Source organism: Crotalus tigris, unplaced genomic scaffold (assembly GCF_016545835.1).
Source record: "Crotalus tigris isolate CLP2741 ecotype Arizona unplaced genomic scaffold, ASM1654583v1 scf7180000017576.4783729, whole genome shotgun sequence".
NCBI classification, from domain to species: domain Eukaryota; kingdom Metazoa; phylum Chordata; class Lepidosauria; order Squamata; family Viperidae; genus Crotalus; species Crotalus tigris.
In genome coordinates this window covers 102,291-120,115 of record NW_024096487.1, presented here as the reverse complement: position 1 = coordinate 120,115, position 17,825 = coordinate 102,291, and the positions used below count along the sequence as shown (strand labels likewise).

At 38.3% G+C, this 17,825-nt stretch overlaps 1 protein-coding gene across 6 annotated transcripts in view; it reads left to right on the top strand.

The window, feature by feature from the left end:
* FUT8 (fucosyltransferase 8) overlaps positions 1–17,825 on the top strand; it is a 77,395-nt gene that overhangs the window by 19,818 nt on the left and 39,752 nt on the right. For 4 of the 6 annotated variants that reach the window (XM_039357211.1, XM_039357170.1, XM_039357206.1 and 1 more), the window contains 3 exons: positions 11,642–12,053; positions 17,373–17,488; positions 17,600–17,765. In XM_039357211.1, coding sequence (XP_039213145.1) covers positions 11,851–12,053; positions 17,373–17,488; positions 17,600–17,765 — 485 coding nt within the window. In that variant the 5' untranslated portion in view covers positions 11,642–11,850. Of the gene's footprint in view, positions 1–8,051; positions 8,238–11,641; positions 12,054–17,372; positions 17,489–17,599; positions 17,766–17,825 lie in introns of all 6 variants that reach the window. The other 2 variants (XM_039357188.1, XM_039357181.1) reach the window with 2 other exon arrangements.

Here is a 17,825-nt window from a genome sequence, read left to right as displayed (position 1 = left end):
ATATAAGTTGATGATGCAGTGGTACTAGCAAACATTTTATTTTTATTAGTTGTGATTATGGTATCCAAAGTTTATATCTGTTACTTATTGCTAAATTGGGCAGATTAGCATATTATACTTTAAAAAAGAAACTGGATTTTGTAAATCAGTGTTTCTCAACCTTGACAATTTTAAGGCATGTGGACTTCAACTCCCAGAATTCCACAGCCAGCAATGCTGGCTGTGGAATTCTGGGAGTTGAAGTCCACATGCCTTAAAATTGTCAAGGTTGAGAAACACTGTTGTAAATCAAGGACAGCAGAAGATCAGTGTTTTGTCTTGGATTACTAGATGGGTTAATATGTATATTAAGGAGTTAATCTCTGTGACATTCATAAGTCTATGCTTGATTTGATTTGGTAAATCAAGATTCTTTAATGTAAATTATCACAGGTATTGATGAAAATTGCTGGTATTAATGTAGAATATGCAAAACAATGTTCATAAAAACAAAAGTGAGTTTCAGTAGCACAAGATTTTGAGCACAAGGCATTCAAGAAGGAATGTCCATTATAGCATGGACTGTACTGAATGTTTCACCACTCAGGTATCAGTGTTTGGTTCCCAGACCTAATCCTGTCATTTAGAAGTATTGACTCCTAAAGAGGGAGGTTGACCACCTGTAACTGTGATTAAGATTTTTTTTCATAAACTATGTTGAAAATCTTTTTTATTTTCTCATACAGTATAGAATGGTAAAAACATTTGGGTGTAAAAATGTGATTAAGGATGAAAGAAAGGAATAAATTCAAAACATTCTCATTCTGGATTTTTTTTTTACAAAACTGTTTTTCCAAAAGTGTGGAAGACGTATCTTGCAGGGAAAACTAAAAATTGGAGTGGATCCAACAATCTTTTTATTAAATTCGATAAGCTACAGTGAGTCACTGAACTCTGCACCTAGAATGAAGACTGCCAGCTAAAAGTTGTCACTTCTTATGTACAGCAAAGCAGAGAGACATTGCTAAAGACAAAGGAACTGTTTTACTACTGATAAAGAAAACAGATAACATAATTTCAGTTTCATCTCATCCTGGGGAAATATCTAGCTATTTCTTTTGAAATGCTGGATTGTTTGTTTTGAAATGCAAGTATGTGCTTGGTTATGAATCTGGTTTAACAATTTTACCCACTGCCTTACTTATAAGGAGGAGGTAATAAACATAGTGATTATAAACCTTGAGAAAGATACAGCTTTCAAAGAATGACTTACTGCAAAGGGGGAAAAGGTTACATTGGAAGGTTACAATACATTGAGAGTTATATCAGAAGAGATCAAAGTTACATTCACATTCACCGTGCCCTTAGCATAGAGTAATCTGCTATAACCAAAGAAAATCTACATAGAAAGGGGATAAAGAAATTTTAGGCTGCAAAACCATGTCAACAGATACCCGGTCATTTGGGTTTATGAATAAATGCTACCAATAGATATTCCACCTATAGAAGGATTCTGGTAAAGATTTTAAGGGGTAGGTATATAAATTTCTAATGGGCATTTCCTTTGAACCTTGGAGAAAAGTATGTTTCTCAAAATTAGATTTATTCTGGAGATTATTTCTTTTCCATGCTAGGTTTCAGATCTGGGTATGCTATTATTGAACCTATTTTGTGAAGATAAATCATGTTGTGATAATTTTTTCTTTCATACCAGCCAAGATGTAATTCTGGCATCTGTTTACTAAAAACAGAAGAAGAAAAAGTCATAGATTAATTGTTTCAGTGTCTTATTTTTTAAAAACTTGGGAAAGTTAATGCTATTAGAAAATATAAGTCTGTACTTTGGAATAGACTTTGTTTAGTAGCTGGTTAATAGAATGAATCCCTGGAATGATTGCTTTGTATAAGTGACTGTGTGGCGTTACTTTAAATTGATGAATCATAACTTACAATAAACAAGAGACATGTTGGACATACAATATCAGTGCCCCCAAGTGGACAAGCAGGAAAACTGTTAAATGAATCCTAATTAATATATAAGTTGATCTTAGTATAAGATTTACTTTGTTAATTTTTAATGTTTCAGTTATGCTCCAAAAGATTTCTAATGATTATTCTAAGGATAAGGTGCATTAGTTTAATTGTAATTTATGTGCTGTATTGTTTAGTTATCTGCAAATGGTTCTGTTGTGAGTATACTTATTTCAAATGTAGCAAGGTAATTTGAATTTATATACTTTAAGAAGTTAAACTAATACATTTCATAGCAGAAATTAATATCATTTAGGACAGTTTTAAAGAATTCATATTTTCTTCTAGAATATTTATTATTTATCAGACTAACTGTATTATTCTGCTCTGTTATGAAGTCATGACTATTATGAGAAAACAGATTAAGAAAGACCTTAATCAAGAACATAGATAGCAGTGTCCCAAAGGAGATTTTCTAAAAGGTAACTGGACTTTCTTGTTTTTTTTTCTTGAAAATGTTTTACTTCTCATCCATGAAGCTTCTTCAGTTCTCACTGAATGGTGGGGGATTCCCCATTATTCAGTCAGAACTGAAGAAGTTTCTTGGATGAGAAGCAAAATGTTTTCAAGAAAAAAAACCCTCAAAAAAGTCCAATTGCCTTTTGGAAAAGCACCTTTGGGATAACCATGACCTGGATGATTGAGACTCCCAATAGACAAATAGCAATGTGAGTCTCAGGACATGTCACTAAAAAAAAAAAAAGTCACATTTGTAATTTTGATGATCATCTTAAATGAAACAACTTTCGGCAGAGTTTTTATACATTGATCCAGTCTGACAATATCTTTATTTAATCATAAAATTACATAGTATAACTCAGAGGTCCCCAACTCACCAGCCGTGGACTGGTACTGGACCCTGGCCTTTTAGGACTTGGGCCACAAAAGCGGTAGGCAAGCAAGTGAAGCTTCATCTGTGCATGCACAGAATCTAGGTTGCGTATGAAATCATCCCTCCGTGGTCAGTGGAAGACATTTTTTCTTCCGAAACCTGTCCTTGTTGCGAGAAAAGTTGGAGACTGCTGGTATAACTGTTCCAAGCTCTTCTGGAAAATTATGGAGCGGAGCTGGCTGAGAGGCTTTGTGGGAGCCTGGCCAGAGGGAAGGAGGTGGAGGCTTGGACAGCTGTGGCCGGTTTGGGTGCAGCGGGCATGGATTGGGCGGAAGAAGAGAAAAGGAAAAGGAGACAGGGGATGGTGGTTGTTGTTGCTATAGTCGGTGAGAGACCAGGTGAAGCCGAAGAGGAGTTTGAGGGTTTTAGCTGATTCCCTCTCTCTAAAGGAGAGGGAAGGAAAGAGAGTGAGAAAGTGGAGTTTTATTGCTTCCTTCGTAGGGGGGGAATATCCTGAGCGGAGGGAAGAGAGAGAGTGGGCAGAGAGAAAGTTTGTTGGAGTGTTAGACTCAGATTTTAACAATAAAGGGAGGGAAGGGGAATTGCCATAGAGAGACCTGGGACTATGAGCATCAACAGAAAGAAAGGAGAGGCTGGTCGCTGTGGTTCCGGAGACCAGCGGACATCCGAACTTTGCTTACTACTACTGGTGTGGGTGTGGACACTGTGGGGAGCTGCATCTGTGGGGCGAGCTGTGGCTGCAGAGCATCGACCGCCCTCATTCGCTTTCCTCGCTGCTGCCTGGAACCAGAGGACTTCCCCACCCCTTTCTCCAGTACAGGAGGTGGAGAATCCACCAATGGGTTTTCTCTATCTGCCTGCTCTTGAGACAAAGTAGCCAAACTTGACATGCCCCCTCTTGCTAGGAGATCCAGTCTTGACTTGGTTGTGAAGACGTGTCAGGGCTGGCTCTCTCAGCAGATTTGCAGGTAGAAACCTATTGGTGAATTCTCCTTTATTAAAAATATCCATCAATAACTGTAATACTTTGAATATTATAATACTTATAATATTAAATAACTTAATACTTCCCCACTGTTTCCCCTCAGCGCGCCCTAAAATCGGAGGGGAGGTGGGGGAGGCAACTGATTTGCATTTGTTTTGTTTTCCCCAGGGCTCTGGGGGAAAGTATTCTTGGGTAGCTCACTGAGCTACCTTAAGTACGATCTTCTTCTCCCCTCTCAGGATCTGAGGAGCTGCATTCAGAGCTCCCATGTCTGTAAAATTCCATTTCCAGGCCTCTGGAGCCATTTGCAAGCCGCAGGCACCATTTTGGTTGCTGTTTCAGGCAACAAAGTTTTAAAAAGCTGATTCCAGGCCTCTGCTTTTTTCAAGCTTTGATCGGAGGCCACCTTTGGGGCCATTTCCTGGCATAGCGTCCAGCGCTGCAACCACGGCTACCCCAGTGTCGCCAAAACTTCCCTGGGGTTGCCCTTTTTTCGAGGGCAGAGGGAGTTGCCGCCTAAGACAACAAAAAATAAAATGGTTCCCTTTTGCAGGATTTAAAATTTTTTTGCTTGTTTCTGTGGCTAAATTGCTCATTCCTTTAGGACTTTAGCCCCAGGGATTCTAGTTATCTCTTCCAACTCAGTTGGTCGCCATTTTGATTGCCACGTGGTTGCTTCTTTAGGCCTCATCAAGCCAGGACTTAATAGTCTTACAGGCCGGGGCTGCATTGGAGGAGCGTGTGTTTTCTCTAAGTTGCCAACACAAAACCACACCAAATTGCTCAACCACCTTTGGCTTTATTCTTCCTTGCCAGGCCTTACTTCAGGCCCTCTGCTCCCTTCATTGGGCTATCTGGTGCACCTTGACTGGCCACCTAAGGCCTCCGGGCGGAGCCCAGAGTGGGTCCCCAACCATGCCTTCGGCATCAGCCTCAATTGCTGTGACCAAGCTCAGATAGATTTAATTTTCCGGTCAGGGAGCAGTCCTCGTTACTTGCTCCAACTTCGCTTCTGCCAACCGCTTGCCTGCTAGAGCTTCGCCTCAGTTTCCCTGAGACAGCTCAAACCAGGATGGAGGATTCCAGTGTGCCTCAACCTATGAGCACGGCTTCCCCATCCTCCAGTTACGGCCGGCACAAAACAGGAGGTAGCAGGCAAGCTCAAAAACAAGACTAAGGCCACCCTCAAGAAGCCTTCCAAGTTGGCAGAGAAGCAAGCCAGCCATAGGCACCAGGCTCTGGAGAACGAGTTCTCCAAAGCGCAGAGACAGGCAGGATTAGAGAAAGATCAATTAGCGGCCCCCGAATTTGACCTTCCTTTAGGTCCTTCAACCTCAGCTCAGGGCATGTGGTCCCTGTCAGAAAGCCTGCTCTTGAGTGCAGCATCATGACACAGGAGTTATTCTGTGATCACTATGATTCAGACCTCTCGTCGCCCGGTGACCAATCGCATTTATGATTCTACTTGGAAGAATTTTTGACATTGGTGCAGAAGGCGACAACTGAATGTCTACAAATTAACCATCCCTCAGATCGTAGATTGCCTTCTAGATGGTCTGGACAAAGGCCTGGCCCCTGCGACCATTCGTAGGCAGGTGGCAGCCCTATCAACGTTGCTCACTTGTGCAGATTCAGTTCCTTTGGCTCGTCATCCTAGAATACGCACGTTGATCAAGGGTTCATGCAACACTAGGCCTCCCGTGGTACACAGGTACCCCTCTTGGGAGCTGCCTTGTGTACTTCGCGCTTTGACTAAATCACCCTTGAGCCCATTGCTACTATACTATTGTTGGCCTTGTCATTTAGGGTAGCTTTCTTAATTGCCATCACGTCAGCCAGGCATATCTCCGAACTGGCTGCTCTCTCAGTTAGGAATGATCTTTGCATCTTCCACTGAGACGGGTAGTCATTTGGTTGGATCCCGCGTTCGTGCCCAAGGTCAACTCACTCTTCCATAGGGCACAGGAAGTCATTTTTCTAAAATTTTGTCCCAATCCTTCCCATGACTTGGAGCGGCAATGGCACATGCTGGACATCCACAGGGCCCTGCGGCGTTACATCAAGCGCACAGAGCCTTTTTGCAGATCTGAGGCCCTCTTTATTTCCTTCCGTCCGGCTTCCCTGGGACAGAAGGTGTCCGCTGGCACTATAGGCAGGTGGATCAGGACCTGTATTGCGGAGGCGTACCAGTCTTCTTCCCTGCCGGCTCCAAGTCATATCACAGCCCATTCCACTCACAGCGCTGCAGCATGGGCCACTCAGGCGTCCATCGAGAAGATTTGCAGGGCTGCAACATGGTCCTCGCCCTCCCCATTTGTACGCCATTATAGGATTGACTGCTTCGCTTCTGCGGACGCTTCCTTTGGTCGGAGGGTCCTTCAGCAGGTGGTCTCCGGGGACGTAGATCCGGCCTTATCTGTTTTGCACCCATCGGGACAGTGAGGCTTTGGTATGTCCCATTGGTGGATTCTCCATCTTCTGTATTGGAGAAGGGGCGTGGTCTTACCTGAATGCCTTTTCTCATTACGGAGATGGAGAATCCACACCCACCCTTAGGGCAGTTAGGCCGGTATTAAGGGGTTGAGAGCCAACACCTCATACAACATCAGCCGCTTTCGCCCTCGTCAAGACTGGATCTCCTAGCAAGAGGGTGCATGTCAAGTTTGGCTACATGGTCTCAAGAGCAGGCAGACAGAGAAAACCCATTGGTGGATTTTCCATCTCCATACTGAGAAAAGGCGTTCAGGTAAGACAACGCCCCTTTGCGTCCCAAACAGCTACTATAAACTTCTGACTATTATTGCCATGACTGCCTGAGGCTGCTAAGTATCGTCACTGCTGTGGTTGGGGTGGGTCATCTTTGTTCCTGTGAACCTCTCAACGACGAGAACCTGTCATCTCTTCACTCTGCATGAGCTCCCACTAAAAGGACATTGTTACCAATGATTGAGAGCGCAGCTGTGAGCGAGACTAAAGGGGGAGGGCTAGGAGGGCCTGGGCTTTGGCCGCCCTTGAAGGGGTAACACTACAGTTACATTTCAGTTTTTCTGTGTAATAATTGCTAAAAACATAGCAAAGGTAAACAGACACTGACTTTTACCATAGTAAGAAAAGAGTCATGTTAGTCTGTGGTGGCAAAAAAAAATTGGGAATGTGGTAACATCATTCCCATGGCTACAGCTATCAAAATCTTGATTTTTATTATCAAAATAATTATTATCTAGGTTCAGGGATGTCTTGTACAGATGGAAGAAAAGACTCAGGTGAACTCGCTTTTAGGCTGGGAAAAAATGTATAACACTAGTTAAAATGGGCAGCAGCAACACAGACAGAACCCTATACTCTGTCCATGATACAGCCTTTTACAAAATAGGGAACAGAATAAAGATGCTATTGGAGTAAAGAAAGACCTGGATACCTTAGCAGCTAGCACTAGTGTTGAATATAGTGTTCAACTGTTGTTAAAACTAATGATGCAAATTGCTCTATAGAAAGAAATATAAGGACAGTTAGCAGTTAAGAGTGTTAAATTCAGTAGTCTTAGAAGTTTACTTCAAAAAAGGTTATTTCATTGAAGAGCTGTTCTTTTATGTAAAATAATTTGGAAATCAATAATTACTCTTTGGATTTGCTGGTTGGCCTTTTTTTAAATGGAATTTTGTGTGTTAAATTAGCCTCTGTTTTCCTTAAAAGATTTATTTAAGGGATACTTATGAAAGAAAAGATACATACACTGAGTTTCAATGGTGCTGTTTCTCAGCAAGATAAACTGAGCAAAATATTTTAACATATCTTGATTATATTTACTATTTCATAACATCACTTGTGTTAAAAGTGAAGTATCTGATCCTCTACTATATGGAAAATCTAATTCATTGATGGCAATAGAAAGAGCCATATTCATAAAAAGAAGTGAAACAGTGTATTGCTCTCAATAACGTTGGCAAAAACATAACAGATGAAGAAAAAATAATGTTACTGAATCCTATTTTGTGTTTTTTCTCCAACAAGAGATTATGTGGCTTTCTGAAGAATAGCAGGGTCAGGATTGAAACTTCAAATTGATAAAAGCATGTTGGGAAAAAAGCTTTTTACTTTAAATAAGTTTATATCTTCAGGACTATATGCATTGTATTGAGGGTACATGAAGAACTTCATGAAAGCTTGGCTGAACCATTTTTTATTATCTTTGAAAACTCTTAGAGAATTGGCAAACTGCCCAATGGCTGGAAGAAAACAAATGTCTCCTGAATGGCATTACAAGTGGATATAAACTGGCTTGAAAAATTGTAAGAGTACTCTTCATTGATTCTTTATTAATCTGCAGCAATATATCAAGTGGAAGACCACAAGGTGCAGTTCTGGATGTTGTACTAAAACATTTTATTAGTAAGTGGTCAAACCCAGCTTTCAATACAATGTTCAGTTTTGGGTATCATATTTTAAGAGATGTGGCCAATCTTTCTTTGATTTGGTCTGCAGAATATTATTTTGAGGTAGACGGAAAAATGTTACAGTAGGTAACATGATGAGAGAAGATTATAGAGAGATCTGTTTCATGCTATGTTTCAAGTGGTAGGGGATGACACCTGTTTTAGCTGTTTTCTACTAGATTTGATGACACAGTTTAATATTTGAGGCTCTTTTATGAATCGGGTACTATCTGTCTAGCCTAATGTCTTTAACATCTTAGGCAGAAATATTAACTAAGCTCAGGTCTCTGAGATTAGACTTCCTAAATGCAAATCTGTATGCTCTGTTAATAGCAAAGCTATAATTGTACAAGGCATATGTGATGTAATAGCATATATCATCAAGAAAATACGTACACCAACATTGTCTTAATCTGTATCCTATAATATTACTATAATAATGGATATATAGTTTTTCCACTTTTCCTTCGTGACCTCTCTGGTCATTGAGCAGGGTTCATTTTGTTTCTGCCAATAACCTTGTGAGAAAGAGCTGGATTGAGGAAATGAAGGCTGACCCAGAATAAGTCTTATATGGTTAAATAGGGACTTGTAGCTGGATCTCCCAAGTATCAAACTATCTCCTTAATCAGTCCACACTGAGATTATCCTCAGTAGGTTCATGACATTGTTACCAATGTAAGTTCCATTGTGTAAATGGACACAATGCCAGATGTAACCTGACATGCTTTCAGCAGTATTTTAGATAGGTTAAATCAGTATAATACTTATTATATTCTGTAACTATTTCTTATTTATAGTGGCTTAATAAGAACACTTTTAATAATACATGTTTTTGCATTCAGTGAAATATTGTTGTCTCAAAATTAATGTTTTCCGTTCTCCCAGACTTTACTATCAAGTTAATTGCTGTTATTCTGCAATTATTGGGGACTTGTTGCAGCTAAATACATTTGTATTTATTGCGACTTTCAACAGAATTCCCATATTTATGATTAAGTGTAAGATCTTTTTGATCATATATTATAGCATAGTGACAGGCCAGGGGCTCTTTTTGAATATCTGTCTATTGGTGGTAGGGTAGTGTATTTGGATTAGATGTCATTTTTCTACCATGGTTCATAGGAACTGTTAGTCTTTGTTCAAGAGAATTTGTTTATATCTAACTCTATGAAAAGTAATAGTTTGAAAGTAGAGAAAAAATGATTATTGATTACATGCTATAGAGTCATTGTTTCTTTTAACAAGCATATAAATTGATTTTCTCTGCTGAATTACTCCAATCTACTGAATTAGGTTTCTAGTGCTCTGTGAACGTGGTTGTTTTCTTGCAGACATTTCATTACCCAAACTAGGTAATATCAGTGCTGCCAAAGAAAACAATCAAACAATCTGTCTTTACACAAAGGGAAAAAACAGACCAACCTATCAAAAATAGCGCCATAAAAAACAAAATAGAAACACAAGTTAAGATAGGCAAGAAAATGGTTAGGGAGCACCTGTCCAGCCTAGATGAGTTCAAATCGCCAGGACCAGATGGATTACACCCCAAGGTTCTCAAGGAACTGGCAGATGTGATATCGGAACCACTGAACTATATTTTTCAAAGATCCTGGAACACAGGGGAACTACCAGAGGACTGGAAAAGAGCTGATGTAGTTGCCATCCTCAAAAAAGGAAAAAAAATGGATCCAGGAAATTACAGACCTATCAGCCTGACCTCAATACCTGGGAAGATCCTGGAAAAGATAATCAAACAACGAATCAACGAACCCCTAGAGGCAAACAAAGTCATTACTAAAAGCCAACATGGGTTTGTCAAAAATAGATCATGCCAGACAAATCTTATTGCATTCTTTGACCAAGTGACAAAATTAGTGGATCAGAGGAATGCTGTGGACATAATTTACTTGGACTTCAGTAAGGCATTTGATAAAGTAGATCACAGCCTACTACTTGATAAGATAGAAAAATGTGGGGTAGACAGAATCACCACCAGATGGATCCATAGCTGGCTGACCGGCCGTACTCAGCGAATGGTCCTCAATGGAACTGCATCTATATGGAGGGAAGTGTGTAGTGGGGTGCTCTTCAACATCTTCATCAACGATTTGGATGAAGGGATAGATAGGGAACTCATCAAATTTGCAGACGACACCAAGCTGGCAGGAATAGCCAACACTCCAGAAGACAGGCTTAAGATACAGAAGGATCTGGACAGATTTGAACACTGGGCACTAACTAACAAAATGAAATTCAATGGTGAAAAAAGCAAGGTTCTACATTTAGTCAAGAAAAACCAAATGCACAAGTACAGCATAGGTGGCACCATGCTCAATAGTAGTAACTGTGAGAGGGACCTCGGAGTCCTAGTAGAAAATCACCTAAATATGAGCCAGCAGTGTGCTGCAGCTGCCAAAAAGGCCAACACAGTGCTAGGCTGCATTAACAGAGGGATAGAATCATGATCACGTGAAGTATTAATACCACTCTTCAATGCCTTGGTAAGGCCACACTTGGAATACTGCATCCAGTTTTGGTCACCACGATGTAAAAAAGATGTTGAGACTCTAGAAAGAGTACAGAGAAGAGCAACAAAGATGATTAGGGGACTGGAGGCTAAACATATAAGGAACGGTTGCTAGAATTGGGTATGTCTAGTTTAACGAAGAGAAGGACAAGGGGGCATATGATAGCAGTATTCCAATATCTCAGGGGCTGCCATAAAGAAGAGGGAATCAAGCTATTTTCCAAAGCACCTGAAGGCAGGACAAGAAGCAACGGGTGGAAACTAATCAAGGAGAGAAGCAAACTAGAACTAAGGAGAAACTTCCTGACAGTGAGAACAATTAATCAGTGGAACAGCCTGCCTCCAGAAGCAGTAAATGCTCCAACACTGGAAGTTTTTAAGAAGAGACTGGACAGCCATTTGTCCGAAATGGTGTAGGGTTTCCTGCCTGAGCAAGGGGTTGGACTAGATGACCTCCAAGGTCCCTTCCAACTTTACTACTACTACTACTACTACTACTACTACTACTACTATTATTATTATTAAGCTCAGAGAACACCAAGGACCCCTCATTTCAACCCTGAATTACTAACATTCTCCTTTATTGATAGGTTTCTTCTTATTTACATATGACTAAGGAATAAAGCCTATTGTTGCACAAGTGAAGGATGAATTCTCTTTGTGTTATTTTGTGTTTGTGTTATTATCACAGTATGTTATTCTTTGGTCAGATGCTGAAGTGGTATAATGCCAATAATGTATTTGCAATTCCATATCTAATAATTTGATTTCTATCTAAATATATAATTTTCATTAAAATATGACACTAACATTTTGTTTCTTTTTTGCAGGCATAAAACCAAAACATCTGTGACCTGAGTACTTGGAATATTCATCATCCTGGATAATTAGTCTGAAATTCTCCTATAGGATAAATGCCTTGAGAAGCACAAGATGATGATGAATAGCACTGAAACCTTGGAATCTTTGTATTGACTGAGGAATTACAATGTTTACTTTGTGAACAAAAACTATTTTGTAGTGGACAAAACATTTGAAAATGCGGCCATGGACTGGCTCCTGGCGATGGATTATGCTCATCCTTTTTGCTTGGGGAACTTTGCTGTTTTACATAGGTGGACACTTAGTAAGAGATAGTGAGCATCCGGACCACTCTAGCCGTGAACTGTCAAAAATACTAGCAAAACTTGAACGATTGAAACAGCAGAATGAAGATTTAAGACGAATGGCAGAGTCTCTCAGGTAGGCTTTTTAAATCTTCCTCAGAACATGAATAATCTGGGATTTTATTGTCTACATACAAACATAAGAACAAAGCTGAATTCATTATTAAATAATTTTCTGACAGATCCTGCAATTATGTATTTAGAGCTGCGCACATATTCTGTAATATTTTTTCCTGATATATATCCCTTTTTCAGTGGTGGAAGCTATGGAAAGTTTAATGTTGATTTTTTTAATATATTTGAAAAGTTAACAATGGTCTTAGAGCTAACTGAAAATTTTAAAAGAGATTAATTTTAGGCTACCGCAGCAATTTTATGCTCTCGATTTTAGGGATGTGCAGCTATGCTCTGCTTACAGTTGTGGCCCAAAAGTGGATAGGCAAACTTCCACTTTTTCCCAAACAATACCTATTTGTCATGAAATAAGTTGAAACTGACATAAGTAAATGGCATCCACCATCCTTTACTCCATAGTCCATAGTGCAAATATTTTGCATTGATTTTTTTTCTTTTCCTTCTTGGTTTGTATTTTTAATCTTTTCAAAAATATCTTTTTTAAGATTAAATATTATTTTGTTACAAAAAATGGAGATACCAAATGAATAACTCATTCTCCTGGTTTCTAGACTGGTGCCTTAGCATCATAACAAACTGGTTTTTCATATATAGATTTTATCTTCCTGCATTTTTTCCTTACTGTTTTTGTTTATTCAGTTTGAGACATAATACCGTAAATGCCGGCGTATAAGGCGACTTCCGCGAGCGCTGAAATCGGCGCCAAAGACGAGGGTCGTCTTATACGCTGAGTCGTCTTATACGCCGGAAATACTGGTAGTTTCCGGCATATAAGACGACGTTCTAGGAATGCGGCCCGGCTATAAAGACGGGGGTCGTCTTATACACCGGGTCGCCTTGTACGCCGGCATTTACGGTAGGTATCTAGTAAGTAAAAAATGGCTTTATGATTGAGATAAAACTTGAACTTTAGATATGCAGAGATATTTCCAAACAGTAGTGTTTAGTAGTTAGATGGATTTCTTTATGGTATTTAGTAAACTTAAGCCTTACACTGAGGTAGAATTTGCAATTAGAAATCTATGCAGTTACATTTATAAAGATAATCTAATCTACATAATACATTAAATAAATTTATCTGCTTTTCCATGACATTATCAAATATCATTTGAGAAAAACTTTGCTTCTTTTCTTTTGTAAATAGCATCTGATTTTGATGCTTTAAGATAGTTGGAATATTTCTGTTTTTTTCAGTGAAGAGTTATTAATTTTATGAAGATATTTGTATTTAAACTTAGTATACTTTGGATAATTTCATATATTTCTGATACTCGTTTTTTAAAAAATGAATTATATACATATGTTAAACTTTCTGGAAAGTTCATAAGGAAAATCTCCAAATTCACTTTTCTGACTATATTTGCAATTTTGTGGGAGTGCTACAGGTGTTAATTTTCTCCCTTTGCTATTTAATATCTAGTGGGATATTCATACAGTATTTTGGATACCCAATTTTATATTGCCTATTTGGGCATAGCTAGACATGCTATAGGAGTCCTGTATTAGTACCTGGAGATTGTTAGAAGTCTGGATGGAAGGAAATTGGCTAAATGTGAACACAAGCAGAATGTATTACGGTTTCTTCCTTGCAATTCTCTGGCAGGTGCAGTGTTACGTGGAGAGGATATACTGCTCTTGAGGGAGAACCAAAAGATGCTTTTCCATGAGGCAACTGGATGAGAAGCAAAACATCTTCAAAGAAAAACAAAGTCCAGGTGCCTCATGGAAAAAGCATGTTTGGGATAACTATGACCTGGATGACTGAGAATCTCCATAGACATCTTGAGGGAGAAGATTCGAATTTTGGGGGTCTGCTAGATGAGCAGATGGAAGACAGCCTTTGCCCACATCTATTCATCCATCCTGGAATGGGAGGACCCGACTACAATGATTCACATCTTTAACAATGCTCATAGTGTTGGGGAATACATTTAAAGACAATAGGAAATTGTATTGGAATCAAAAGTACAATAGCTCACTTGTTAATTGGCATCAACCACTATGAACATTATACCTATATTATATCTAATTGCTAGGATCTGCATTGGTTGCTAATGTTTCCAAGTATAAGTAAACTGCTAGTTTTCAGTGGAAAGCTCTATATGGCTTGGCATGTAAGTTCCTACAGAACTACTTATTCCATTTGGATTCAACCCAATATATCCAAGAGAAGTTAACTTGAGATATTTCACTTACATGAAGTGAGGAAGGATAAAATAAGAAGGTTTTGCTTTTCTATCATAGCACCCTCATGACTACAAATAACCTTGGCTCTCTTGCTGATAGCCTTTCAGAACATTTTCAAGATAATCCTTGAGGAACTATTGTGATTTATGCCACTTGGATTTATTATTATGTAGCCATCCTATGGTACATCTTGCAGTGAGGTTGGCCCCCACTCTGCTGCTTTTCAGGAAGAATGATGAGACTTGGTTCTGTCAACTACCATGGGAACCCAAGAGTGCAATGCAGTCCTGGGTGGTAGGTGTCTTGAGGATGCTCTCTCTTCTCTTTTTAACTTTATTTATTTTTGTATGGATTTTTAGGAGTATAGATTTTGATCAGTTTTTCTTGTAAAGCACCCAGTCACTTAGATAGTGAGATGGGCAATGTATAAATTTGATTAATAAAATAAATACATTAACAAGTAAATAAACATATATGGTGTTCCTGCCTGCATCTTAAACCCTGCCACTGTGTGTTGGACTGTCTCTGAAGCCCCTCTTCACAGTATCTTTTGTTGTATCTATTGTGGTATACCTAGACCCCCGCTTCTATGGATCTGGTGCTTAGTGCTTGTTCTTGTGCTGTTATGATCAGTGTCTCAGTACTGTCTTTTAGTTCAATTCTTTTCAGCCACTAGAAAGATATCAGCCATCTCAGCTATCTGTTAGTGGTATATCCTATGCATGGACTAGTCGTGCCATGACACTTTCTCTCCCTCTTTCTCTATATATCTGAGAGCCAGTTTGCTGTAGTGGTTAAGGCATCAGGCTATAAGCTGGGAGATTGCAGCTTGGGTGTGAAGTCAGTTGTTTGACCTTGAGCTAGTCACATTCGCTGAGTATTAGGAAGTAGGCGGTGGTAAACTACTTCTGAAATCTTGCCAAGAAAGTTATAGGAACTTGTCCATGCTGTCTCTGAGAATTGGACATAATTGAATGGAAGAAAATGTGTATAATTTACCATAATTATGTTTTTATTAAGTATTGTGTTTTAAGCTTTTATTATTCTTTGGTTGCTTTTATTGTAATTTTGTTATGTTGTAATCTACCATTATATGTGGCATGAAGGTTTAGTTGCATAATTTTTTTGATAATTGATTAAAATATACGTGCACTGTCATATGTGATTCTTCTAAAATGCAAATATTTGTGTCCATGCTTACCTAAAGGACATACTTTTAAATAGTTTTCTATTGAATATTGTTTTGTGCAGATTTTCCACATAAAATAATAATGCACATATTTTTGTTTAGAAAATTGCATCAAAATAAAAAAAATGTGATTATTTATTTATTTATCTATTTATTAAATTGTTAAATTTATTTGCCACCCCTTGCTATGGGGCTATTCTAGTTGGCTTACAACAATAAAAACGGAAAAATGAAAAGAAATATAACCGTAACGAAATCATGGAACTATGGAATCAACAATGAAAAAGAAAACAATGAGAATACAGCAATATGAGAATAAAAGAAGGGTGGGTAGGGAAGCAGGTAGCAAGAGGGGGAGTGGGGTTTGTTATCAGTATAGTAGGCATCTACATTGTAATACTCCTCCATTGGGTCCCCAGGCTGACAGGTGTTCAGGTTCTTACAGAAGGATAGGAGGATGGAGGCAGATCTCAACGTGGAGGGCAAGATTATTGAAGATTAACTGCATATTCCTTCCTGGATTTATTATTACATTGGGGAATTTGAGACCCTAGAGCTTGTTGTTTTTATGTTGGGCTATACTAAATCTCAAAAAAAGTTTCTCATGTTATTTTTGATTTGTGCTGTACTTGCTCTATTCTGCCAGCTTGTCTCAGCTTACTATGAACCTGACTATGAAAGTAGATGGTGATAAATTTTTACTATTTATTTTCCTCTCTAAGCTTGCTGTACCCAACTAAAGATGCTTAGAATGAACTAAAGGAACATATCATAGATCTTACCTTTTTCTTTTCTTCATCCCACTGAGGTTGTTTTCACAGTGTTCCCATTTGATAAAATGGGTCTGCTACATTCCAACCTGGCTGTTCCAAAGGTACCGGGGATTGGAGGTTATTAAATTTGATTCCTTCATTTTAAATGGGTGAGAAGGACTGTGCCCATTAGAACAGATGTGGGGCCACCCTGTTTTCCTTGTCTCCTCAATCCTAATCTGTTAATATGACTTCATTTTCAATTGTCAATCACCAAGAGACTGATCTTCTCCAACTCATTGTGAAATTAGTTATAAAAGCCTGTATTCATTGGCAGATGTTACATTACCAAGCCAATGCTTACAAGAAAAAGAATTTGAAAATTACATAATGTAAGGATATGAAGAGATCAATCTTTTTCTTAATTCAATTGAAGTTTTATTACTTTGGGATTCTATTTGTACTTAGCTAAGTGTTTCAGCTACTGAATGTAGTTTCCAGCTCCTAATTCATAATATCTAGGAGGTTTTCCTTACTAAATTCCAAATAAGAACATTAAAGCCAAGTATAACATTTAGATTCTAATTTATGAATGTATGTAAATCATAACTGAATGAATCTAAGTATTTGGGACTACAGAGTTGATGGCACATAACCATCTACAGAAAGTTTGTCTAATAGAGAGGTTACTTGTGATATGTGTATATCTGGATAATCCAAATTTGGAAAAAATGTGGATGAGATAGCATTATTTTATATTGAACTAAATTGTTCAGTATGTGGTATTCATCCTGTGTACAATTATAAACAGAAGTGGCAATTGTATGCTTTCTTCATATTTTATTGTGCTTAAAACAACATGAATAATTATTTCTCTTCTCTTGTCCCTTTATAGTGGTATTGGACAAAAAAACTTTATTTAGACTGCCAGATAATATTTACAAATTGCTCACTCCTCTGACATTGTAATTATCATATTGTAATTTATTATTGGGCTACACATTTTAAAAATCGATTGGTTAATTTCCTAATTGCAATACTAATTCTTGCAGCTTTTAACATAGAGAACTATCAATAATGCAGTCGCTTGTGTCCATTTAAATTATTTCACACATTTTTACTTTTGCTATAGGATACCAGATGGTTCTATTGATCAGGGCCCTGCTGCAGGAAGAGTACATGCTTTAGAAGAACAGCTAATAAAAGCCAAAGAACAGATGGAAAATTACAAACAGCAAACAGGAGATGGTTTGTATAGGAGAACATTTTTTTATATTCAGATTAGTATTCAGTTTTGCAACATGTGTCCCATTTAGGGAATTAATGTTAATTACTCTTCACTTTCCTTTATTTTATTAGTGGGCTTTGGAAAAGACCATGAAATACTAAGAAGAAGGATTGAAAATGGAGTCAATGAGTTTTGGTTTTTTCTCCAGAGTGAACTGAAGAAATTAAAAAACTTGGAAGGAAATGAATTGCATAAACATATTGATGAACTTGTATCTAACTTGGGTGATCATAAAAGGTACTAGTAATTATTATTAAATATTTGTTGCAGTTTCAAACTTGTTTAAATAGAGTAACA